Source organism: Danio aesculapii, chromosome 7, assembly GCF_903798145.1.
Source record: "Danio aesculapii chromosome 7, fDanAes4.1, whole genome shotgun sequence".
NCBI lineage: Eukaryota > Metazoa > Chordata > Actinopteri > Cypriniformes > Danionidae > Danio > Danio aesculapii.
In genome coordinates, this window is record NC_079441.1 from 19,665,672 (window position 1) to 19,692,645 (window position 26,974).

Below are 26,974 nucleotides of genomic sequence, written 5' to 3' on the forward strand. Positions count from 1 at the left end.
AATCTAAGCAGGGCTGAGCCCGGTCAGTACCTGGATGAGAGACCACATGAGAAAAACTAGGTTGCTGTTGGGAGAGGTGTTAGTGAGGCCAGCAGGGGACGCTCAACCTGCGGTCTGTGTGTAAAGTGAAGGGGACACTATACTGTCAGTGGGTGCCATCTTTCGAATGAGATGTTAAACCGAGGTTCTGGCTCTCTGTGGTCAATAAAAATCATAGGGCAATTCTCGTAAAGAGTAGGGATCCAGGCCAAATTCCCTCCATCGGTCCTTACCAATCATGGCCTTCAAATCATCCCCATCCACCGAATTGGCTCACAGTCTCTCCTCTCCATCAAAAGCTAGTGTGTGGTAAGCGCACTGGCACCTTTGTCTTGTGGCTGCCGTCGCATCATTGAGGTAGATGCTACACACTGGTGGTGGTGTGGAGAGACCCCAAACGCATGATTTTTTTTTATGCACAATCGGACATGTGTTGGGGCTTCCCCTACCGTAATACACCTAAAACACGGATTGCCATGAAACTCGTTATTGGCAAGGAAGCGATCTCTCTTGTTAATTCTAGGGAAAGAGTTAAACAAAATCATTTATTTATTCAACTTAATACTAGCCATACAAGTACAGCACAAATAATGTTTGTTATATGTTTCCCACTTTTTTTTGCAGTCTGAAGTGCGTCAAACACACAAAACAGCCAATTTGTGGCACAGAATGTCTAATCGCATCTTTACATTGACTTCACATGTAAATCACTCGTGCTTCAATCCATGTTACTGCCCAGGCTACAACACAATTCCCCCACTCCCCCACCCTTCCTTGTAATGTAATGATTTTGAGGGCGCAGGTGAGCCGTCATTTTTCAAGAGACACTCAAATACATCACGTGCGCTGTGGATGCAACGTCTATAAGACATGTAAAACAATTTATTGCAAACTGAAATAAATCAAAATTGATTATATGGTTTGGAATTGAATGTTTTATGACATTATTTACATTTTTTGCGATTATTTTGTGTTTAGTTAAGAAATTTGCAAGATAGCAAAAATTTGCGACTATTTGTTGATTTTGCGTTGGATTCAGCGATCACTGAATCGCGAAAATAAATGATAAATACACACATTACATGACTTTATAGGGATTTCTAAAGTATGCATAGTGCAAGTCTAAATAAAAAACAGTATATTTTCAATAGTGTTTTATATTCATAAAAATTATGCAGGCTGTCTTTATTCTCCCTGTCCTGTATTTTCCCCCACCCGAATTACATATTTTGCCAGTTATTGATCTGTCCACTGCAATAAAATATAGTAGTACAGTACATATTCAAGATATATGTGGTGCAGAATACTTTAAATGTCAGAAATAATGAAAAATAAGAAGTCATAAACATTTAAATGTCATGAAAAAATAAAAATAAATAAAAAAAACATCAAGTAATAAAGAGAAAAAACCCTGTGGTGGTTTGGATGTAGCATCACAGCCACATTTCCTTCTAAAATGTGAATACAGAAAACAATATATTTTTAAAAAAGTCATTAAAACTTGTGCATGTTTTCAAAACACTGAAATGACAAGAATGTTATATAATATATAATATTATATATCAGATTCTCTCAGTCAGCTTTTTAAAGGGCATTCTGGGACACCCAATGTTAGTCAGGCACTTTAATATCTGCCTTAATTCATTTTCTTTCCCAACTCATCCATTTCCAAAAACATTAATTCAATTTATTAGTGTTGTGTTTTATTTTAGTTTTGTAAAAAGCATTCATGCATCATAGGTTTGTCAATAATATTTTTTAAAAATAAAGCTTTTTAAAAATGAATCAATAAATCAAATGTCCCAATGACTTGCTCCTTGAATTTATCAAACAGAACAGACATCAGTGAAGTCTGTATTATTTGACTCACTCTTGATACTGTATGTTGATTTCAGTTCCTGGGTACAATGATGAGAGTAAATTTTACCCAGGTGTCAAATTACATGAAACATTAGCACTATAAAGATAAAATATATATAACCTGCAGCTGATATAATCGCCTACACTCTCATATTATACAATAACTCTCAGATTGCTAGAGATATCAATATCCTGTCCTGTATGACAGTCTCAACTCCTGCATTTGACTGATGTGATCAGCTGGTGTATAATGATCATTATGGGGACTCTAATGCTGTTATCTAACTTTAGCCATTATCCAAGTCATTATGAGAGAGAGACAGGGATCATGTCATTAACCTTATCAGTCACGATCTTCACCGCTCCATCAGCAGGAGCACACCTGCACACACACACACAGAGGAGCTCCAGATGTCTCTGAGAGATAATAAAACAAAAATGTGAATTTCCGCATGATTCTATGCAAAGATTTCAGCTAGGAAGTGGAGTCAGGAGTCAATGGCGGATTTCCTGTTGTGTGCCTTCAGAGGCCGCAGAAAATCAGCACCGAACGTGCCTCCAGTGGAATGAAAGGAAGAATCTAATCCGGGTTTATTATGTTGAGAGGGTGACATCTTAAGCCCACTCAAGGACATGGACAATGTGCTTAAGCCTGTCTGTCTCTTTTTCCATGTGTGTATGGCTTACAAATGCATGAGATTGCAACGAATGACAGTGTTTGTGCCAGTCTGCCTGTGTCTGTTTCTATCCCAGCCATAAGGACTGCTAAAACATGTCTCCAGATGTTTGCAAAATATGCTATGAATCCCAATGTATTAAAGTGTTTGTTCACCCAAAAATGAAAATTATGTTAATGTCATTCCAAAGCCTTGAGATCTGGAACACAAATGAAGATATTTTAGGTAAAGTCTGAGAGCTCTTTCATCCTCCATATACAGCAAAGTTCAGAAAGGTACATCCTAAAAACAGACCATATGCCTTCAGTGGTACGATCTGAATCTAATCAAACTATAAACTATTATCACGTCACCTACCTACGTCAGTTGTGTCGCTTCACTCCCATTCAAGAATTCTCTCGTGTGATATCTTGGAATGTCTAGTGTCTATCGGATGCTCACTTTGGAATCTCGCCAGAAGTAGTAGGTCATCTGGGTACTTCTCGCATACTCTTTTTCAAATACTAAAAATTCAGACATACTACTCGGCTCGCATACTGTTTTTAATGTATTATATAGTTGTCACGATCACCAGCGATCTAGCCTATGCAGATCGCTGGAGAACTACACATCTCCCACCACATGAACTACAACTACCATAATGCTTTGCGCCAATCAACTCGTGCTAGAGCTAACAATAATTCACAAACACGCACGAACACAAACACAGGTGAAGATCATTTTCTCTGATTACCAGGACTATAACCACAGCGCACACACACTTCTAGACTGAGCCTTGTTAGTCTGTAACTTTACGAAGCGATTCTTTGTCTTGTCTTACCTTTTCTAGCCGTGTTTTTAACCTTTTGCATTGTTATTGTTTCGGTTGTTTTCGCCGCCTGTCCTGACCATTTGCCTGTTTTTGACTACCTATTTTGGATTACCTGTATGCTCCTGTTTGCCTCTGTTTTGACCATTGCCTGTCTGACTAATCTGTTTATTAAACTCCTTGTGGATCCATGCGTCCTTTGGTTACAATAGTATGGAATTATGCCATTTTAGTCGCAGCCAATGTGTTTTCCATTCCGATGTTATACATTGTTTTTTTTTTTTGTTTTTTTTTATTGTAAACAGATGACCAACAAGAAGAAGGGGCAAGTTTTACGAAGTTCTGTTTACAGTAGCAAGTTAGCATGACTAAGGTTTTATTTGATTTCAACACAGCGTTGCAAGCTACCATTGACAGGATCTCGAAGGGACTGTGTCCAAATACCTTCACACTCTACGCTGCGTTTTTGAAAGCCATTCCTGATCTGTGTCTCTCATGTATTTGGTTGCATGAACGCATAGATGCATTATGTGTGATTGGCCCTTTACTTGTGCTTTTGCCATAGCTATGGATAGCCCCACTCAGAGTACTATCTCAATGATCTGAATTGACTCTGCAAGAAGACCATAATATATGGTCTCGTTAGGAGATGATTAGTGTGTGGATACTTACTTTACCTGTTAATGATCATAAAGTTTTGGCTCATCAGTGTATTTGTTCTGTGTAGGTGCTACATGACTTTGACCACAGCGCTTCATCTGCACCGGGGTGGTTCTCCCAAAGGCCCTGCTGGAACTGGAAAGACAGAGACTGTTAAAGATCTGGGTAAATCTTTGGGCATGTATGTGATAGTGGTTAACTGCTCAGAGGGTCTGGACTTCAAATCTATGGGCCGCATGTACTCTGGCCTGGCTCAGGTATGTACTGTAGTAAGTCAGATTATTCAAGGATCTGAAGAACAGGTAATGTGGAGTTGAATATGTGCATATCTCTCTCTCTCTTTCTCTCTCTCTCTCTCTCTCTCTCTCTCTCTCTCTCTCTCTCTCTCTCTCTCTCTCTCTCTCTCTCTCTCTCTCTCTCTCTCTCTCTCTCTCTCTCTCTCTCTCTCTCTCTCTCTCTCTCTCTCTCTCTCTCTCTCTCTCTCTCTCTCTCTCTCTCTCTCTCTCTCTCCAGACAGGTGCATGGGGTTGTTTTGATGAGTTTAACCGTATAAACATTGAGGTGTTGTCCGTGGTGGCTCAGCAGATTCTGTCGATCCTGTCTGCTCTGTCTGCGGGACTCAATAATTTCAGCTTTGAGGGCAGACAGATCAACTTGGTCTGGTCTTGCGGGATCTTCATCACCATGAACCCAGGTGCATGTTTTTGTTGTGTTGATTTATAAGAGTAATAGTTCACCTAGAAGTTAGAATTCTCTGGCTGTTCTTTCACATAATGTTTCTTTATTATGTCAAGTGCCTTTCTTTCTTTTCTTTTTCTGTGCAACATGATTTTGTCTGCTGCCTTTTTTCATATAATGAAAGTTAATGAGGCTCTAAGTCTCCAAAATAGCAAAAACACATCATAAAGGTAGACACATTGGTTCTTTGAAGCCATATGGTACTGTAAATTTGTGTGGGGAAAACGGCTTCTAAGGGCCATATACCAAATTGAAAATAAGAACTAAAAGTAATAAGTCACGCTTGAACACTTTCCGCAGGCTGGTACAGATATATGCCAACTCAACAATCTCAGCTTTGTGTTGTCAAGGCCTTCAGTCATTAATTACTGAAAAACTTGACATTCTGTAAGCATTTAATCACTAGAACTGTATCCCTGTAAAAAGTAACTGAATGGATGTCAAGATTTTCACTGAATAAGAACAGTGTATTTTGGGCTGGTTTTTGTGTCACAAATTGTATGGCTCCAAAACACTTGGCATTGTATGAAAAAGTGTGGTTGGGCCATAAAAAAATCTAATAATGTACTAAAATGTGTTAAGAACAGTATAAAGGTAAATGATGAGTTTTTTTTTTTTTTTGGAATTATTGCTTATTATAACTTTTAATATTTTTGTATGGTGATATTTTGTTTTTGTTAGTGTGGTTCTAATGATTCCTCTGGTTTCTGGGTATGTTTTTCTGTAGGTTACGCTGGCCGCACGGAGTTGCCTGATAATTTGAAGTCTATGTTTCGGCCAATCTCTATGGTAGTGCCAGATTCCACCCTTATAGCTGAGATCACTCTTTTTGCAGAGGGTTTCAATAACTGCAAGGTACACACACACACACATACAGACACACGCATAAAACTTGAATCTGATGTATTCAGTCTGAAAGTTCTTTGAGTGGCTTCACAGTATGATTAACACCAATTCAACAATTTCAAGTAAAATTGGAGAGTGTGATTTATTTATTTATTTATTTTGCTCTCCTTTTTGGACATTTAAAAAACCTCTCTTAAAGCATTGAGAATCATCCACTGACAACTTTGAGAGCACAAAAGAGGAATGCCGATATTTAAGGGCGAAGTGTGTAATTATTTAAACTACTTTGCTGTTCTCTTTAATACAAACAACAAATATAACAGAGTTTGAGGGTTTGGTAAGATTTAAAAATGATGCTGGAAGAGCTTTTTTTATTCAGAATGACTTTACTTGATGTAAAAATACAGTAATATGTTTAAATGGGTTACACTTTCCAATAAAGTTTAATTAATTAATGTATTTACTAACGTGAACTAATTATGAACAACTTGTAAAGCATTCATTAATCAGTTCAGAATTCACTACTGCATTATTATTTTCATGCTTGTTAACATTAGTTAAAGGTGCTGTATGTAAGTTTTTGACTCTTCAAAGCATAAAAATACCATAATATGTTTGCAAATATTTAAGAAATATGCCAAGTCAACATACTTGTTTATCTGAAAAACAATGCTGAAGTCAGATATTCTGCTTTGTTTTGGTAATTTTAACCTGCTCAACACCAGTTTAGTCAACTATATTTCAGCACCCTGGTTTACCTTGATGGAAAACCGCGTATTCTATTAATTCATACAGAAAGGCTCTGAAAGAATGCATTCATGATCAAAATGCTCCAGTGGATAGTAGCAGACTCCGAAATGAGAGGCAAATTCAGTTTCACATGAGGTGGTTATTAATTAGCAAATAATATAAATATTGCGAATGTAAACATTAGGTGAGCAGGTTACATTGTAACTGCGTGTCCTAACAACATGCTTTGTGACGAGATATGCAGTGATAAGCAATTTGGCTGTTTGCACCAGACGAAACACGACAGAAATTGAAAAACAGCCATTCAGATGCAAAGAATATGCAATCACTCACTAAATGGTAGGGTTTATAATCTATGTAATACATATTAACCCTCTTTAACATTATTAAATGTACATGCTGAATCCCTCATATGTGTTTAGTTCTAAAGTTCAATTTCAAACAGTTTATTTTATTTTATAGATCTGAGTTGAACTATCTGCTGCTGCTTTCAGTAGTATGGCAATAAATGTCATGTAAAATGGCATTCAAACTCACATTGTTAGTATTTAATGCTGAATAAAGCACATGAGATTTGCCTGTGGTGATCATTGTCATAGTTTTCTGTTGTTCATATGTGAGAAAAGAACCCGTTTCTAATATATCGATTGGAGGTGTTGGCTGTTAAGTGTTACCATTAAATATTATTATAAATAGTCATGTGACGCCAAAGATGAATTTTCATCATCATTACTTCATTCTTTAGTCTCACCACATGATCCTTCACAAATCAGTCAAACATGCAGATATCCATGGTTTTGTGAAATCAATGATTTGTTTCAGAATTCTTTTTTTAAATATTCTTATTGTTATATTTGATCTCATTGACTCTACACCCCCCGCCCCTTTCTGAATAAAAGTATTAGGGTGCTTTTACACTAGCACTTTTGATCCGCACCTGGGTTCGTTTGAGTTTGGTACGTTTACCTAGTGTGAACAATGTCATCTGAACTCGGGTGCGCACTCACAAACTGTACACAGGTCTGCCTGAAAGAGGTGGTCTGAGGTACTGAGGAACTCTGGTCCAATTCACTTTAGTTTTCATAACGTTCGTTCGTGTATGTGTATGTCTGTGTATCACCTACAGTTACCTTGGTGACAAGCAGGACTGGCCCAGTCCAAACACAGTAATAATGTCTGCTTGGCTCTCTGTATGTTACTAAAATTAAAAGATTCAGTAAAAGCACAACAAACGTGATGTGCTTACGTCTTTCCATTTTGGCGCCTTGACTTTCATGGCTGTCACCAAGCAACAGCTATACACGCAACAACAGCTCGACAACGCAAACATACCAGGATTCAGAAAGAAAAAAGATAGTGGAAACACAAAAAAGCAGAGAAGGTGGCAAGGGGGAACAATCAAACTTGGGTTCTGACCAGGCAATTGGACCAAGTGTGAAAGCACCCTTAAATTCTTTCAAAAACATTGTACAGACACATATTCTTGCAAGGGTGTCTACGCTGTTGCTTCTGTTTTCCTATTGTTTGCTAGGGCATCACTAAAAGGTTTTCTCAGGTGCCCCATGTAGTTAATTGCTGGCATAATTCAACAACTCTATGTCTCTATGATTCGCCCATTTAATTTAACCCAAGTGAAAATTAGAAGTCTGAACATTACTTCGAGCAGAAATAGCTCAATTCTCCTCAAAAAGCAGCACCATTTGAATGATGTTCACCATTACATACACACATTACTATTGTTTAAGCAAGTAATTTCAGTGTCAGAAAGAGAAAACAATTGTTAAAGGAGCTGAAAGAGCCATTTATTACGAGATATTAGATTCCATTGAAGATGGAGGAGATCAACTCAGTTAGACAAACACAGATGAACTGGCTCACACACACTCTTACACACTCCAGGGGGCTGATCCTGCCATCGGATTACCTCCAACACGCAGCAGGCATGCCAATTGTGTGTTTATGCACACGTGTGCGTGCGAGACACCCGACCAACCCGTAATGCCAACCTCTTCAAGCACACACTCCACAAACACACACACACACACACACACACACACACACACACACACACACACACACACACCCCTGTGGCTGACCAAAATCCCACAAGTTTCCACTGGCTGCGTCGCCACTCTTCCCCCAGCCTGTGAGCTCCAAACGGGAAGCCTCATTTGTTGATGCCGTACACAGACCCGGCGGGCTGGCAGCGGCACAGGCATGGGGAATTGGACTCAGAATTACAAATAATGGACTTGAGATTAAGAGAGCTGGGAAGGGAACCAGCTCCGGCCCCAGCCAAGCACAGAATGTCAATGGCAGATTTGATTGTCCCGGCATACTCGGCCCTCTTCCCGGCGCCCCCCCTCTGCATAGTCAATACGGCAGAATCACGGCGTGCTGTCAAGAGAGAACTATTACCTTTGCAAATGAAAGGAAATGGACATATCAATGCCAGGCCATGTTAGAGAGAGAGCAGAAGTGTATTGGCCTGATGCACCGGAGTGTGCAGGTCTTGGTGTTTTGAGGCATAACTGACAGCGAGATGACCGTCCCCTGCGAGCCCATAGTCTGCTCATCCTAGCGTGACTTTGGCGCGTGTTCCTGTGTGTGTGCGTTTGTGTCCGTATAAGTAAGACTGTTAGCAGGCAGTGTGGAAACTGAGCTGACACGGTTAGCCTGACTCTCTCTCACACACACACACACACACGCACACACACACACACACACACACACACACACACGCACACACACACACACACACACACTGCCTTCTGTTACATATTCACCACATTCATGGGCACATCTTTTAGTCATAAATAGAAACCTTTGTTGTGTTTTACTTGTCATTGGTTTTCACTTAAACTAATTGTGCTTTAAATTGTTGTCTTACTAATTATTATTCTTAAATTAGACTTTGCTTATTCATTTGAGTTCATTAATACCTCATTTATGTTGGTGTATTACTGTCATGCAGTTGCAATGTGGGTGTTTAATATGCTTATAATAGCATATTTAGAGCTCCTTGCTTCTGGCAATATCGTATTGTATTTTTATTAATCCTGTCAGCATTTAACTTTTTTTATTTTGGGAAATATATATATTTTTTTTTATGTTTACACATTGTAATGCTTTGTTTTTGAGTTAAACATTATCTTCATTAAAAATGTATACAATTTATTTATTTTATTTTTTTAGAATTTTTTATAAATCTTGTTAGAATTTATTTTTGTTGTTCCAATAATATGGATTTGTTCATTTATATCTGTAATTCATAATTTCCAATAATATTTTGGTCAGCCTAGCTCTTTTAACCTAGAAAATATGTGACATTCGGGTAGGGAGGAGACGAGGACTCAATCGCAGTCAACTTAAAATGGGTTTATTAATACTAAAAATAAAACAGAAAGGCAAAAAAAAAAAAAAACAAGGGGGAAAACATTAACCAAACAAATAAACAAAAAACTTGACTGGGCAGGCTGGCAGGGATCAGGGCTGGAAGACACGACAGGACAAGACTGGACAAGGTAAAAACTACGACAAACTGGCACAGAACAGCAGACAAAACGAGACTAAAAGCAGAAACTTCAGGAGAACAGAATAAACTAATAATGAAAGTAAGCCTGTAATCAAAATAAGGATGGGTTTTAAAAATTAGATGTTACGAAACACCAACATGGGGCGGCTAAATATCAACTTCGATATAAACGGCCCTGGGAGTAAGTATATTTTTCATAAACCCAAACCCACTCCCTCAAAAACAGTCAAACAATGGCAGCCATTACACAACACTACTGATTGTGTTTTTATACTATTTTAGTAATTATAAGCTGTTTATAAACTTTGACTCTCTTCAGTTGCCTTAGAACCCCCTTAGAAATCAGTCAACCAGTGGTACACAATAAAAAAAAAACACTGATTGTAATTTTCTTTGAGGTTGTTTTTCTTTCTGACGTTCTGTTTTTTATTTCTTGACTTCTGTTCCTTTCACAGATGGAAAAAATGATGCAATAAAGGTTATTGAATTTGTTCGTTTGTTCTCACTCCCTCTCGTGCTCTTTCTTCACCTATCCACCTGACATATTATTGTATCCCAGTTAAAGGTATTACTGGATCTCCTCTCATGGTTTCTACAGTATTAGCTGTGGGAGCTCAAGGTCACATGCATTTTGTTATTCCTACAAGAGATTTCTATAACGTTAATGTCAACTGAATCTCAAAACCCTTTAGAAACTATTATACCACAGTTTCCTAGTCTTATTATGTAAATTTCATCAGTGAACTTTTCACAATCTGATCAATTCCCAATAGACAAAGTGTTATTCCTCCATTTGTTCCATCATATTCTCATTGTATTGTATTCAAAGAGAGTTACTATTTTAATCCCCATCTCTGTTTCTCTCAGGTATTGGCTAAGAAGGTCTTCACGCTGTATTCTCTGGCAGTGCAGCAGTTGTCTAAACAGGACCACTATGACTTTGGCCTGCGAGCTCTCACCTCCCTGCTTCGCTATGCTGGAAAGAAGCGCAGAGCTCGGCCTGACATTGTCGATGAAGAGGTGAGACGCCACACAGACCTTCAGCGTGCAATAAATCCAGGAACGCTTCTCTAAGAGGCCTGCTTCACCTGAACACCAACCAATGTGTGCTCAGTGAAACAGACAGACTGTGTGTGCACAGTATGTGCGCAGAATTATCTGTGTGAGGAAAAATGAATCCATTCTGACATGCCGCTAAAATGTGCTCTTCTCTGGCTGTGATAAAAAATTTATCAAAGGGGACAAAACCTTAAAAGAGAAACTGAAAGGGACTTGTAAACCCCCACATGAGTGCTTATCTCACCGCTCACCTGTCTCTTTCTCTCTTTTTACTTGAATATCATCACCCATGCTAAAGGTGGCCCATGTTTATTTAAAGGTTCACATGTGAGTAAGGTACGCTTGTTAAAATAAATGTCATTCAGAAGTGCTAAGGCAACTAGCTTTTGATAACCGCAGAGCAAGAGGGCCGTTTTCAGATGTATCCGAGAGCGGTTATGAGGTTTCCGGCTCATAAATTAAGGTTGACATTTGGTCGAGTGAAGCTGGCCTGCCTTAGCTTTGAACATGTATTCCTGAGCTCAGCTAATTTAACATAACGTTTTTTTTTTCCTCTTGCCCTTTGACCTCAGATCCTGCTGATGTCTATGAAGGACATGAACATCGCTAAACTAAGCTCCATCGATCTGCCACTGTTTAATGGGATCATCCAGGATCTCTTCCCTGCCGTGGAGACACCCACTATCGACTATGGAAAGGTAGCCTGTCCCGGTGTACATCTGGCCTCATAATGGACTCATAAAGCAATTGAAAGTGTGTGCATTTGTGTATGAATGTGTGCTCTGACTCACAGCTCTTAAAAGCATATTTTTTGTATGCTTCTGATTACACCCATCCTATTTTTCAGAGAACAGCTCTCACATAGGCTTTCTCTCTTTTGCTCTCTCGCTGAAACACCTTTCAAAAGATCCATTAAAGCCTGTGGATGTTTCCCTGCCCTGTCTGTACACAATATGCACAGTCTACTTCCTTTAATACAGATGGAGGCCAGTGCAAAGGTGTTAGTGGGAGCTTAGCTGATAGATACCCTGACAAGCACCCAAAAGGTTGTTGTTTTTTAAGCCAAGACTGTCTGATCAGCAAGCTGGAGAGTTACAGATTTCCCCATTTAACTTTGTGCCCTCAAAGTGCAGTCTATAAATTCTGCACCAATAACTCAGGACGCTCTCCTGGAATGGCTTACTTGTAGTTTTCCCTGCCCTTCCCTCCTGATTTTATTACATTTTTTAGCTGGTCTCCCATACTAGGCTGTTGTTTGGTTTTACACAATATCTGGATATGTATATACTACTATTTTAATGTTTTAGTGTCTTTTAAGGGTTAGTTGAGTTTAAAATGAGAATTTTCTCATCGCTGATTTACAGTATGTTGGTCCACAAATGAAGATATTTTGGAATGAATTCCGAGATATACCTGCAACTCTTTTGAAGGTACATTCCCTAATGAGTACTATTCTACATGAGTAGAATAGAAAACAAAATGAGAACAGAGGTAAGAATCAGAATCGAAAAATGTATTCATATGATTTGAGTGGTTTATTCCATATCTTCTGAGGAGACATGATAGCTTAATCTGATTACAATTTAATTAGCATTTATGTTCACATATAAACATTGATCAGTGAATATACTGTAAAAGAAGCCCAACTACACCTATATGATGTATGGGAACAAACATGATTGTGGAACCTTAAACATCCCACATGACAATTAAAATTTAAGCTCATTGGTTCTGCGCCAGGGCTATTTTAGTTAACATAAATGAAGACTTTTCATTAACTGAAATAAAAGAAAAAAATTAATTACTAACATTGTTGAAGTAGCCAGAGTGTATGTGTGAGCCCAATGCAGGACTGCATTAAAGCAATGCAGTTAAACACCAGCATATTTCTCTACTCTTCACCATAAGTAAAAACAACAAAACACATTCAGTATTAATCCACACAGTGGCAAAAGCTGAACTATTCTTAAACTTGTCCGCAGCATGTGTGTAGGAACAGCTGATGGTGGCCATGACAAGGATCGCAAGCTCACAAACGCATTTAAGTCCGCGAAAAAGCAGCACGTGTCACATTTTCAACGTGACTTTAGACACTATATGTGAATATAAAGAGTTAACCAGCTACAGTACAAGCCACGTGGAGGGGTTACAAGTAATAAAACACAATTAAACACATATTTCGCAAGCTAGAGAAAACAAGGAGGCAACCATTACAATCACACTTACTTACACTTGTGAATTCGAGGAAGAAACTGGTCGAAGTACAAAAAGTTACTATCAAGCTCTGACAAAGTTCTATACATCAATAGACTTTTCTGATCCTTTCTTTAACAAACGGCAGTCAAATCCCCTGTTGCAGGGTAGATTATTGCATTAATTACCAGAACGTTCACTCATCTTCAGTCATGATAGTGTTTGAAGGGAAAGGTGCGTTCACATTTACCATATCCGGCACTTCATATTTGGTATATTTGGTATTGTTTTGTGTCAACGTCAATACAAAGATGCCGTCGTTTAATCATTTAAACGACTCTGATTCGAATCTTTTATTTAAAAAATCTATATTTTTAAAAAAGGTGCACTTTCAGATTTAAACATCAGCTGGATGTTTTCATTCACTTAAAGCTGTGTTGCACACTGAATGGAAGGTAATGAAAAAAAAAATCCAAAATAGGGGCTCTTTAATAAGCGCTAATTTTGTGGTGGAAAGTGTGACCTGCGACTGATTAGAGAAACACCTGTCGATGGCGATTTTACAGGCAAACACATCAGTCAAAAGCATTATATACATGAATGCTTATGTAATATAGACAACTATAAACAAAAATGTCTATTTAAACATAAAACTTGTTTGCTTTGGTAAACGCTTGACATCTTTTGTTAATTCTGCTTAACTAGATTTACTTAAACTAAAACAATATAAATATATAAAAAAACTAAATACAAATGTGTTCACAAAATAAAAAAAAACTAAACAAAACTTAACAAAAACCATTAATAAAATGAGCTAAAATGAAACTTTTTCTAAGCTTTTTTTTTTTTTTGGGGGGGGGGGGGGGGGGTTAAGTTTAAGTTTATTAAACTTAATAGCAGGATAATCACATAAATAGCTGGATAGTTTTACAGGAAAATAGAAACAAATATAATTCCAAACACTTCCCCCAAGAACAAAATGTAATGACAATTACACACAAAAAATACATAAAAACAAAATAAATAGAAAACAAGTTTTAAAAGCATAGTGTCAATAGTTAGTGTCAATTATGCATACAATGTATGTTGGATCATTCACATTTAGAAATAGCCTATGTACAATAAACACATACACATCAACAAACAAAAATTATAAACACAGATACTTATACAATATACTACCAAACTGAAATTTAAAGCTATATTTATAAAAAAAACTAATTTAAAAAATGCATAACTATTATAACCTTGGTTCTCACACATCAAGTATGTTTAAGAATCTGTGACCAAACTTAAATGCTGTAAACATTGTTGATTGATCAATGCTTACATGTAAATAAAGGCCTGAACTAAATCTTAAAGTGATGAAGTGAGTACTCCGCTTGTATAGATTTGTTTTTTAATCTCTTACCTCTGATTCAGTTGTGTTCTTCTGGTTGCCTCAGGGATCTGTCTTTTAATGCAAACCTCGCTGTACTGTACTCATTATTTGAACAACAATACAAAACATTGTCCAAACACATTTAACCATGAAAAAAAACAGCAAATGACTTACTGAATATCTAAACATGTTTGGCTGAATACAGACTGTGAAGAAGAGAAGTGCTTTTTCAGACGATGAGTTTGTCGTGTTTGCGACTCAGCTTTAGAGATATAAGGCCGATTCCTCAGACTTTCAGCACAGCTGCTTCCTGCCTCTTCCACAATCAAACGCAAGAAGGACAAAATTGAAGTGCCAAACACACACACACACATTCACAGAGAGAGAGAGAGAGAGAGACTGAAAGTAGCGTACTGTATTTCTCCTTCTCTGCCTCCACTCATGCACATCATACCGGTTTTATTGCTGTTTTATATTACCCATTCTGCATCTTCATCTCCACCTTACTCCAGCACAAACGCCTCAGAGCCCTTTCTTTTATTCCTCCTCTCCATCTGTTTAACGAGTCGAGAGAGAACTTAGAGAGGGAGATTAAATTAACCTGAGAGTTTAGCATGGCTGCTTTAGTGCCTCTGGAGCAGTTCTGGTTGCTGCGACTTCACTCGGGGGTGCAGTATCAGCGGGTGTTTATATTAAGATGGCCGCCCACCTCTTGCCAGTTCATTTGTCTTTAGTGCTTCAGTGGGATTCACCTCCACTGAAGGGATGTTTTTTTCCATCTTGGAAAAAGTTTATGGGATGTTATGAAGCAATTAGCACATATTTGTTTCAACGTTAACTTAGATGCTACTTTGTCTGACATGCATTTTCATTCTTTTTATCTCTAGTTAAAAGAAGCTATAGAGGCAGAACTTCGACAGAGCGGCTTCCAGGTGATTCCCTTCACCGTGACCAAGGTGATTCAACTGTACGAGACCAAAAACTCCAGGCACTCTACAATGATTGTAGGAAAGACGGGCAGTGGCAAGACGGTCACATGGAGAACCCTTCAGAACACCCTCAGCACCCTGCACCGCAATGGAGAACCAGGATTCAACCTCATACGCGTGAGATTTCATATTTATTCCAATTAGTCATGTTTCTTTAGGTCAGAGAAGCCCCAAGTAAGGCCCGCGGGCCAAAGTTACATTGATTTGGCCCACCATCCCATCTGAAAAGACAGGGAGAAGGATGTTAAGGTGGTTGGGGCGAATAGCTTTAACAGAGGTTGTGATTTCAAATTTAACGTAACATTTTAGTTCTTTGTTACAAAAAAATCCAACAGAATTTAAAAGTTTCATTAAATCAGATATTCAAAATGTAAATACTGTCACTTGACAGATAGAGGACAATGCACAAGTCATGGGCGGCAAAGGCTCGACTAGTCAGCATTGAACTCAATTGTTATAAATGAGATTGTTTATGTTTTTTTAATATTAGCAAACAAATTAGGAAATTACCCATGGTAAATTTAAAAATATGGTTTGAAATAAACATATATTATGCCAGCAAGGATATATTATACATATGGTATATATTCGACCCACAGCTCTCAATCAAGGTTGAGTTTTGGCCCGTTATAAGTAAAAGTTTGGGCATCTCTGCTTTAGGTGAACAATTCTTTTGGTGAATAATCTTCAATCAAATTCTGTCCATTTGCTTCCACGTTCTCTGTTGACGTCAGTTTGATTTTCTATGAGGAAATGAAATGTGGCAACGCAGTGGCGCAGTAGGTAGTGCTGTCACCTCACAGCAAGAAGGTTGCTGGTTCGAGCCTTGGCTGGGTCAGTTGGCGTATCTGTGTGGAGTTTACATGTTCTCCCTGCGTTTACGTGGGTTTCCTCTTGGAGCTCCGGTTTCCCCCACAGTCCAAAGACATGCGGTACAGGTGAATTGGGTAGGCTAAATTGTCCATAGTGCATGAGTGTGTATGGATGTTTCCCAGAGATGGGTTGGAGCTGGAAGGGCATCCGCTGCGTAGGACATGTGCTGAATAAGTTGGCGGTTCATTCCGCTGTGGTGACCCCGGATTAATAAAGGGACTAAGCCGAAAAGAAAATGAATGATGAAATGAAGAGCAAAAAGAAAGCTCTGTCCCCTACTCAATATTCCTTTTCAGTTGGAAGTACATCAACATACTGAAATGCAAGTCTTAGCAACTTCCAGTTTATTCAGACTTTAAAGAGCCACAGGTCAACACAAGGTTCCTCAATAACAAACCAGCCCTGTTAGCTTTATTGAAATGGGTTTCTCCATTCATGAGTGGTTTTAAAGGGCCATGAAAGCCCCCCTGTCTCAGCAGGGTGTTTACACCTCTACTCTAAGTAGGTGTTTACACCTTTAAAAAAGTAAGGAAAGTGGGTGAGTCCAGCTTTGTTTAGGTTGGATTTTCCAACAGTAAAGGAGGGAAAGGGTTTGCATAAAAAGGTGCGTTTAATTACGTGTTGCCAGCAACCCAAACACAGACGCAGGGGAGATGGACAGGGATTTAGTGATTCAGAGAGCAGCGTTTACAGCGGATCTGAGAGCTGTGTAAAAAAAAGTGGAAGATTTCTCTCCACCAGATTCCCCTCAGTCATATTATCTGGTTGATGACAATGCAGGTCCACTGCCTTATCATTTTGAACACAAACACACTCATAAATGCAGGAGTAGGTGAAGATGCTCCTGAAGAGGCGAATACTGAAGTCTCACAATGGTAGTTATTATTCCCAGCTGTATTTGTTGAAATAAACAACTAACTAATAAATACACCATTGTGCCTGCCACAAATACTATACTGCACTGAAAAAGTGGACTGTTGTAATCTTAAATGCCTCTGTTGTAATCTTAGCATGCTACACCTGTTGTGAAAACATCGGTCTGCACCCCACCTCACACCGCACTTCGAGTTCAGAGGACAACTGTTGTACAACCGTTTAAAAAGACACAGAACAAAGCATTTTCAGTCCATAATATTGTTGTAATATTACTGTAAACTACTTAGTAACTTCAGTCTTTTCACTATGTAATAAGTGATAATAATAAGTAATGTCTTGAAAAGCTGAAAGAGTACTGTTGACGATACAATCTGACTTGTAAATTGTATTGATATTACTGTAAACTTAGTAACTAAATTCATTTTGACTAAGGCATGTCTTTAAAAACTGAAAGAGTACTGCTGACGATACTAACTAACTTTGCCCTTTGAATAAACATAAACAAAGAACACTGATCACACACTTACCAAATGGAATTGCATCATTTTTAAAAGACGACGAGTGGCAAATCCGGATATCACCATTTCAAGATTCGAAAAGCTCTCGGGTACAAAATGTTACTTACAAACATATTTATAGTCTGTCAGCAGATCACTGTAATCCACCTGTGTGTGTTCTCACACGAGCTGTGCTCTCGTCGCAGGGAAAAGGAAACAAAACTTTTGTTTTGGCACATTTATAAACGCAACACTGACGACCCATGTCTCTGAACAATTCTTCTTCTTCCACTTTTTTGAATTACGGTTGATGGTCTTCGAAGCTATATCATGCATATTAATGAAGTTGCATCTCGTTCACAATAGAGCTCGCTAATTGATTCGTAAGTGTTTCTTATGAATTAATGCTAAAAACGCAATGATGTCACTTTGTACCATCCGGTACAGACATTCAGTCTCCACACTAAAATTCATACAATGATCTCATGGCTGCGATGTTGCTTCAAAATTTATTTTTAAACTGGGTTAACGAATTTGCTCTAAACAACGCAAAAACAACCAATTTTTACTTTTTAGTCAAATACAGGTGTCGTAATACTGTTTTTAGCAACGTGGGACCAATATATGACTGTCAACATCTCAAAAAAAATGCATTTTGGTGTTTTGTGACCCTTTAAGGGCAAAGATCATACCTTTGAGGGTGAATTTTTACTTCACATCTGTTCTAGAGCCTTAGAGGCTAAAGCAGCGTTCCATCCCTCATTACCATGAAAATGAACCGCCATCAGCGGCCATGCTTATTCAGCACCTGATACATTTACCACCAATACAAGTTTCCCTTAAACAGTTTTTGCTGTTTAGTGGCAACAAGGACTTAACACTCATTAAAAGCCCACCCTGACCGACTCTCAGCTGACTCGTAGGTGTTTTGAAAATGATGGCGTAGTCAAAACAGCAGCTAATGCTAATTGCTCCAGCTTATATGATCTCATTCTGTTCACAGTTGGATGGCTGCTGTGCATTTACTGCAGTCTTTTCACTCTGTCGGTTGAGACTCCTCCTGTCTAAAACTGCAAGTTTAGCGTTCATGTTTGTTCTGATGGCTTTTTGTTTTTGGTTCTGTTCTCATTCATTCTTTGTAACCATTTTCACGTGTCTCATACTGATGTGGTTAAAAATAGAAGAGTGGGGCTGTGGAGGGGGAATATGTGTTTCTCAGGTTTTCCTTCTTTAATGATGTGTGTTTGTGTGAGAGAGAGATGCAGGTGAGGTATGACAGACTGCTTTATTGATGCTGTCAAAATCATTTGTTTATCTGTTAGATGCCTTCCAAATATACCCCCTTTGTATCTCACTCTATAATGTTAGGAATAGTATTCTATTCTTATAGTTTTGCAGCATTTATTTGCAGTCTGCTCCAGCTCACCTTGCTGCAATTTTCAAGTAAAACTAAAGACCTTGATTGGCTTATTCAGACAGGTTTAATTAGAGTTGAAACTAAACTGGGACAAGAATTGAGGAGTCATGTATGTGCTAAATAACACATAAACACTTATAAATAATAAATAAGTACTTCCAAAAAGTATTCACAGCGCTTCACTTTTCCACTTTTTTTTTAATGTTGCAGCCTTATTCCAAAATGGATTAAAGTAATTTATTTCCTCAAAATTCTACACACAATACCCCTTAATGACCATGTGGAAGAAAGAGTTTTTGAAATTGTTGCAAATGTATTAAAAATAAAAAACCTGAAAAATCACATGTAAAAATCACATTCACAGCCTTTGCTCAATACTTTGTTGATGCACTTTTGGCAGCAATTACCACCACCATGCTTCCCTGTAGGGATGGTATTAGCCTGGTGATGAGCGGTACCTGGTTTTCTCCAAACGTAACATTCACTCTAAATAGTTCAATTTTAGTCTCATCAGAACAGAGAATTTTGTTTCTCATGGTCTGATAGTCCTTCAGATGCCTTTTGCCAAATTCCAGGCAGGGAGTGGCTTCCGTCTGGCCACTCTACCATACAGGCCTGATTGGTGGATTGCTGCACAGATGGTTGTCCTTCTGTAAGGTTCTCCTCTCTCCACAGAAGAACGCTGGAGCTCAGACAGAGTGACCATTGGGTTATGGATCACCTCCCTGACTAAGACCCTTTTCCCCTGATCACTCAGCTTAGATGGCCAGCCAGCTCTTGGAAGAGTCCTGGTGGTTCCAAACATCTTCCACTTACGGATGATGGAGGCCACTGTGCTCATTGGAACTTTCAGAGCTGCAGAAATGTTTCTGTAACCTTCCCCAGCCTTGAGCCTCAAGACAATCCTGTCCCATAGGTCTACAGACAATTCCTTTGTCTTCATGCTTGGTTTGTGCTTTGACATGTACTGTCTAGACAGGTGTATGCCTTTTCAAATCATGTCCAATCAACTGAATTTACCACAGGTGAACTCCAATTAAGCTGCTGAAACATCTCAAGAATGATCAGTGGAAACAGAATGTACCTGAGCTCAAGTTAGTGCTTCACAGCAAAGGCTGTGAATACTGATGTACATGTGATTGTTCAGGTTTTTTATTTTTAATAAATTTGCAACAATTTAAAAAAAAAAAAAATCACATTGTCATTATGGGGTATTGTGTGTAGAATTTTGAGGAAATAAATGAATTTAATCCATTTTAGAGCAAGGCTGTAACATAAAGAAATGTGGAAAAGGTGAAGCACTATGAATACTTTCCGGATGCACTGTAAAACATGAGGTCAGGTGAATTTTAGCATATTGCTGTTTTTTAATGGCAAGTGCAAAATTATAATAATTATTATGATAATAAGGATTAATAATAATGATGCATTATAACAAAGTATTTTTCTCTGACTGTATAGGCTTTTTAGTCATAACCATCTAAGGATTTTTCAGAGATTTTCAAGGTTTACATCAGGACTGCCATTTCATTATTTTAGTTTTTCAGCTTTAAGGAACTGCTTTACCCATTTTCTGTGTTACGGGGTCAAAATCCTGCGTAAAAAAAATTGTATTTCATGGATGATCAGCCTTTTAAGACGCAATATTCTTTATGCAGTAATTAATGAGGACATAACTTTGCCAACCACATAAATTTGTGTTTTTTAGTAGTTTTTTAGTAATTGTGCTTTGCAGTACGCAGTAAAACCACACTAGTATTAAGTTTAAACTTCATTCCACCAGAATACACTGTATACAGCACAGTATTCAGTAAGGGAGCGTTCTATTCTGAACGTAGCCTAATTCTAGCTCTCTCCCTCCATTGCTTTCGCCCCTGCCCCTGTCACTGTCTAATTCTCTGTGGGTTTGGGCACCTGTGGTGTCTGTGTGTCTGTGTGAGTTTGGTGTCCTGTTGTTAGCATATGAGTGTGTATGTGTGTGTGAGTCTAAATCTCTGTTGGTTTACATCTCTAGATGCTTTCTGCCTAGTGCGTGTAGTACTTTACTGTTTGGGGGTCCATCTTGTTCTCCACTCGTTCTGTGACTCAAGCTGCCATTTCTATTTGCATCCTCCCTTTCTCTCTCTCTCTCTCTCTCTCTCTCTCTCTCTCCCTCCTTCTGTCTCTCCATCTCTCGATGCCTGTCTCCTCACTCTTTCATATCTGACTCAACACCCCCCTCTTTGCATATCTATTTCTGGGTCCTATCTCTATCTCTCCATGCAAACATCACCTCACCCTGTTTCCTCATTACCTCCACTCCATATAACACACACACACACACACACACACACACACACACACACACACACACACACACACACACACACACACACACACACACATACACACTTGAGTCTCCTGTGTATCAGTCTCTCACTGTTGTATTTCAACTCTGCTTGAATCGTCTCCCACAGATGATTAGTTCCCTCCTCCTTAGAACTCTAACCTTTGTAATTTGCTTTTGACCCTTAGGAGTGTCCCTTAAACCCTAAGGCAGTGAGCCTGGGAGAGCTGTACGGTGAATACAACCTTTCCACCAATGAGTGGACAGACGGCGTCCTCTCCTCACTAATGAGGATGGCCTGTGCAGGTATGGTGTTTGTTTTACTTGATTTAGTTAATTTTTTCATTGTTTTTCTAGATGACAGCTTTTTTTGGTCATTTTGTTATAGTCTGTGGCTAAAGATTGATTTATACTTCTGCATCAGGCTAACGAGTATACTCCAGCGCAGCCTGCACACGGTCGCATAGCCCTCGCCATGGCTGACACCGACACTGATGCGCACCTCAAAAAATATAACTACACATTACAATGACGCATAGCGCAAGCTCTGTGATTGGTTGGCTTCGTAGCACTGACGAGTGTGGGCAGAACCGAGAGCTGCGTAAATCTGTTGGAGCGAGTGTTCTGTGAAGGAGCTCTAGGTGAAAAGTTTTCTTTTGTGTTTACCTTAAGATTAAAGTTGTTGCACATCCGCCAGTTCCCACCTCAAAATGTTAGTTTGAGCCACTTGTACATTAAAGTAGGGATGGCTGATGTGAAACTGACGTTTCGCCACAGTGTTGAGATCCCGAAGCGCAAGTGTTTTGAAACACTGCACCGAAGCATGATTCGAAACACTCAGGTGACATGACTAAAGTGATTCGAAACACCCAGGTCACGTGACTAAAGTGTGTCAAAACACCAGGTCACATGACTAAAGTGTTTTGAAACACCAGGTCACATGACTAAAGTGATTCAAAGCATCAGTCATTTCAGAAGCGTTTCGAGACCTGGCGAATCTGCGTTTGACTGACATTGTTGGACAAAAAAACTCTGTCTCATGTAGCCTAGTGGACCATGTGTGCTTCAAAAAGTCCAGAGTTCGTTTCCCTTCTTGTGCAAATACTCAACAAAAATAAACAAGACATATTTATTCATAAAGTTTAAATGCGGATGTCAGACCAATGTTAAAACAAAGCACATTACAAGAATATAGCATTTAAAAACTGATGTCAATATAGCTGCATCACCCTGTATTCGAACCCATTATCTCTGCATGCTAGTCTGGAACTCTCACCGCTCTACTAAATCACTTGAAACTTCAATGCTACAACATGGGGTATAATTCCTCAATTTGCTTAACTGTTTCTTTGCTGAGGCTGTTCCAGAGCAGTACATAAAATGACCTCTATATTTTGCTGTAGAGACGGGTTTCGAAATATTTCGAAGCTTCGACACATTTGCTTCGAAAGTCTCGCTTTTCCCACCACTACATTAAGGTAAAAACCAGCGAAGTAACTCGACCAGGAGGCTGGACCAGGAGGCCATTCTGTGTGGAGTTTGCATGTTACTCCAGTTTCACCCACATTAAATTCACACATGTGAATTGGATAAACTAAAATGGCCATAGTGCGTGAATTGTAGTGTGTGTGGGTGTTTCCCAGCACCGAGGGTTGTACTGGAAGAGCTGGAAGGGCATCCATCCTGTGTAAAACACTTGCCAGAATAATAGGCAGTTTATTTTGCTGTGACAACCCTGATAAAACAGGGAATAAGCCAAAGGAAATTGAGTGAGTGTTAACCCCCACAACCCTCTTCAATATGTGGTATCTAATGAATAGAAGTTAACAAAAAAGCAAAAACCCAGAAATCACAAATTAAATTAAATCACAACCAAATAATGAAAGATCATTAAAAAAAACTATACATAGTAAGGCACTCATTCTTGGTCCTGCAATATACATCGATATCTTCTCAGCAGTTTTAGTGCAGATCTTTAGTTTACACATTTTTGATAAGTTTACTTCAATCTTGGATAGTTTCCAGCATTGTTATTTCCCAAAGTTGTATCAACCACTTGTATGTATCCAAGGTATGTGGATGTATGTATCCAAGCTTTTTTTTTTTTTGAAGCTTGGTGAAATTACCATAGAATCATCAGTCAGTAATAATATGGAAGTGTTCACCAGTACAAAATCAGTCATTTCAGATAAGATAATACATACATCATTCAGAAAATGTGTAATTTTTCACATCCCCACAGCGAATGTCCAAGAGGAGTCTAATAAGTTCTGTGACGAAAGTCATGAATGAGTTGGCATTTGGGAATTTTAGATCAAGTAAATGTTCTGCCGTACTCTTCCCCAGTCCGTTACACCCTCTTCTTGTTGACAATCTTTTTCCCAAGTGTGCTGTATAGCTAAGCATTTTACGGTTGCCTCTGAGAAATGACTAGTAGAGGACAGGTCAAGCCAAGCAATGATTGCTCTATCCCCCCAGGGAACTCCATAGACCCTTATGACCGATCTTAAGCACAAATATAAATAAAGAGAGGAGGATTCAGTTCCTTCCCACTCACAAAATATAACATGCTATTTGAACAAGAAATTTATTTTAGTGTATATATTCCTTTCTGCCTCTAATTTCTTGAATCTTTTGAAAATCTTTATTATACCAAAGAGGTGTTTGTAACATAGGCTCATTCTAAAAACGTAGCTCTACTGTATATACATTTCTGGAGATTGCGAATTATGTAGCCAGAAGTGCGTGTGGCTGCATTTCGTCTTAAAAACAAATGCTACAAGGTGGAATGACGCCATTCCTTTTCGCAATTACCAGCTGACCACTCACCTCTGTATGGATGGCTTTTCCGCTGTTACCAGTTTGTCTAGTTGCTCGCAGCGTACGTTAGCAAACTTGAGACGCAGAGAGGGATTGACTTCGATGACAGGGTTTGAGTCCAGCGAAGGAAAGCAGGTAAGACAAAAGCAAAAGGCAAAAAATTAAATAAACAAGTAAATAACAGGATGAGAATGTGGTAAAATCTGAAAATGTGGTAAAAATCAGGAGGCTGATCGGTTTGGATTTAGGGAAGGGGTTGGGTGGGGGGATCGGTCAGTTGGTTAGTCAGTCAGTCGACAGCAGCCTCTGGTGGATTTACCTGAGAACAGCAGGTGTGAATGGCACTCGCGAGTGAAATTTAAGATCTCAAAAAGCGTACACAGAGGCCTCTGGTGGATTACGAAACAAAAATTGCAAGAAGCATACCTCCTAGGAGGTATTTGACGCTCTCCAGAAATGTATATAGGGCTACGTTTTAAGAATGAGGCAGGGTTGCGTGTACTAATTATGTGAATGTTGAATGTTTTTTTCATGAGTCTAAAATAGAATTTTGTATTGACTACTTGTTACTACCATGTTGTTTTGTTTTGTTTTGTTTTGTTTTGTTTTGTTTTGTTTTGTTTTGTTTTGTTTTGTTTTGTTTGTTTTGTTTTGTTTTGTTTTGTTTTTTTCATTTGTTTTTGCTTCATTATTCTATTAACCTCTTTTTTGAGGAGGAGGGCTTTGCAGGTTTGTTTTTGTCTAGTTTTGTTGTTTTGTTTTGTTAACCTTTTTTTCTGAGAATGGCCAGTATGTACATTCCTTTCTTTGTTCTGTGCTTCTTTTTTGTTTTGATACCTTTTTTAAAACATTTATAAGCATTTCAGTATACCCTCTGTAAGCTGTGTAAATGTCAGCTTCGCTTGAGCTTGAAGATTTGAAACCATGTGTTAGATTTGGATTCAGCCATTTGCTTGGATCACACTTGCAGTCAAATATATGTGCATATAAAGACAGCAGTCTGCAGTAGATTTCTGAAGCAGCACTCTTTAATCGTTGCTCTCATGCTTCTGTCTCCTTCACATCAATACAACACCAAATGCATTTGCCCCCAGAACTGTCAAAACTTGTTTCAGAAAAACAAGCTCAGGTGTCTCATTAAAAGGAAAAGCTACTCTGTGAATCTGTTTTGCACCCATAGTATTGATTTGTCTTTAGTCTGAAAGGGTATCATTGTAGTAATGGACATTTTAATGGTATTAATTGTAGCGCTGAATGATTTCCAGTGTAACTGAAGTTTAAAGAAACATGACTATGCTCTAGTGGGGACACAAAATAGTAATAAAAGGAAAGAGGTTGACCACTCATTATAGAGCCTTTTACTTGTAATTACCACAGTAGTTTAATGCTGTTTGACTTTGATATTACCAGTGAATAAGTGATTATCAGAACACACATATTCAGTTATAGTAATTTTTCACATATTTATTTTTGTAACTTGCGTCTCGAGTGACATGTAGTAGAAAAATGTGTTGTGAATGCAGTTTTGGTTTTACATTAAGGCTTGCGTTCATCAAGAAGTTGCCAGAAAGTTGCTGAAAGCAGGTGTTCTGCGACATCAGCTGAAGCTCTGACAGAGACAGAGGAAAGATAATGGGTCAATGAATCCTGATGTGACAAGAAAGAACAAATGGATGAGAACGATGCAAAGAACGAGTGAAAATGACTTCTAGAAAAGTTTGCTGATTAGTTTTCTTTTCACCATTCCATCCAGCGTGGTCTCTACCCGTAAACCTTCTCTCTGGAGTATCACAGAAAATCACATAGCTGTTTTTTTCCCCCTAGTTTTTCTCTTTGATCGCATTACAGCATGCTAAAGCAGCAGGGATTGGCTGTGTTTGTTTGTGTTTTCATCATTATTGTGCTTGTGTTTTGTGTACAGTCCAATATGAAGTTTGTCAATCTGTCTGAAGTAGACTTAAAAGCCCTTCACAATAGTTGCATTGTGGAATTCTAATATTTCTTAATTATTACTTTATGGATGCATGCAGAGACTTTGGCTAAGAAAAAAGATATTTAATGTATTTGATTTTAATATTAAGTGCATTATTATTAATATTATTATTATCATTCATTCATTCATTTTCCTTCGGCTTAGTCTCTATTTCAGACGTTGTCACAGGCCAATTGGCCCAACCGGGATTCAAACCACCGACCTACTTGCTGTGAGGCGACAATGCTAACCAGTGAGCCACCGTGCTGCTATTATTATTATTATTATTATTATTATTATTATTATTATTATTATTATTATTTATTATTATTATTATTATTATTATTATTATTATTATTATTATTATTATTATTAGTGTTTATTTTTGTTCTTTATTCCAATGTATCTTGTTCTTTTGTGAGTTGATGTGACATTGATCAGGTCTTTCAGTATTTTTGGTGTTGTCTGTATCTGTTTTCACCTCTTTCACTTCTATTTTACTTGACTTGACCAACATACAGTACATCTTAAATTCCATCACTTTCCTTCTTACTCTCTATCACGAAAGATGCTGGACAACGGACGTGAGGATCCACGTGCAGTTTATTTAAAGAGAAGTTGTGCAGGCAATGGTCAAAAACAGGGGTAAACAGTAGCA

General features: G+C 38.4%; 1 protein-coding gene across 1 annotated transcript in view; it reads left to right on the forward strand.

Moving 5' to 3' along the window:
* Positions 1–26,974, forward strand: part of dnah2 (dynein, axonemal, heavy chain 2) — a 275,588-nt gene that overhangs the window by 139,681 nt on the left and 108,933 nt on the right. The window contains exons 36-42 of the mRNA XM_056461233.1: positions 4,112–4,301; positions 4,558–4,738; positions 5,510–5,637; positions 10,781–10,933; positions 11,545–11,670; positions 15,434–15,652; positions 21,713–21,830. Of these exons, the coding sequence (XP_056317208.1) occupies positions 4,112–4,301; positions 4,558–4,738; positions 5,510–5,637; positions 10,781–10,933; positions 11,545–11,670; positions 15,434–15,652; positions 21,713–21,830 (1,115 nt within the window). The remainder of the gene's footprint in view (positions 1–4,111; positions 4,302–4,557; positions 4,739–5,509; positions 5,638–10,780; positions 10,934–11,544; positions 11,671–15,433; positions 15,653–21,712; positions 21,831–26,974) is intronic.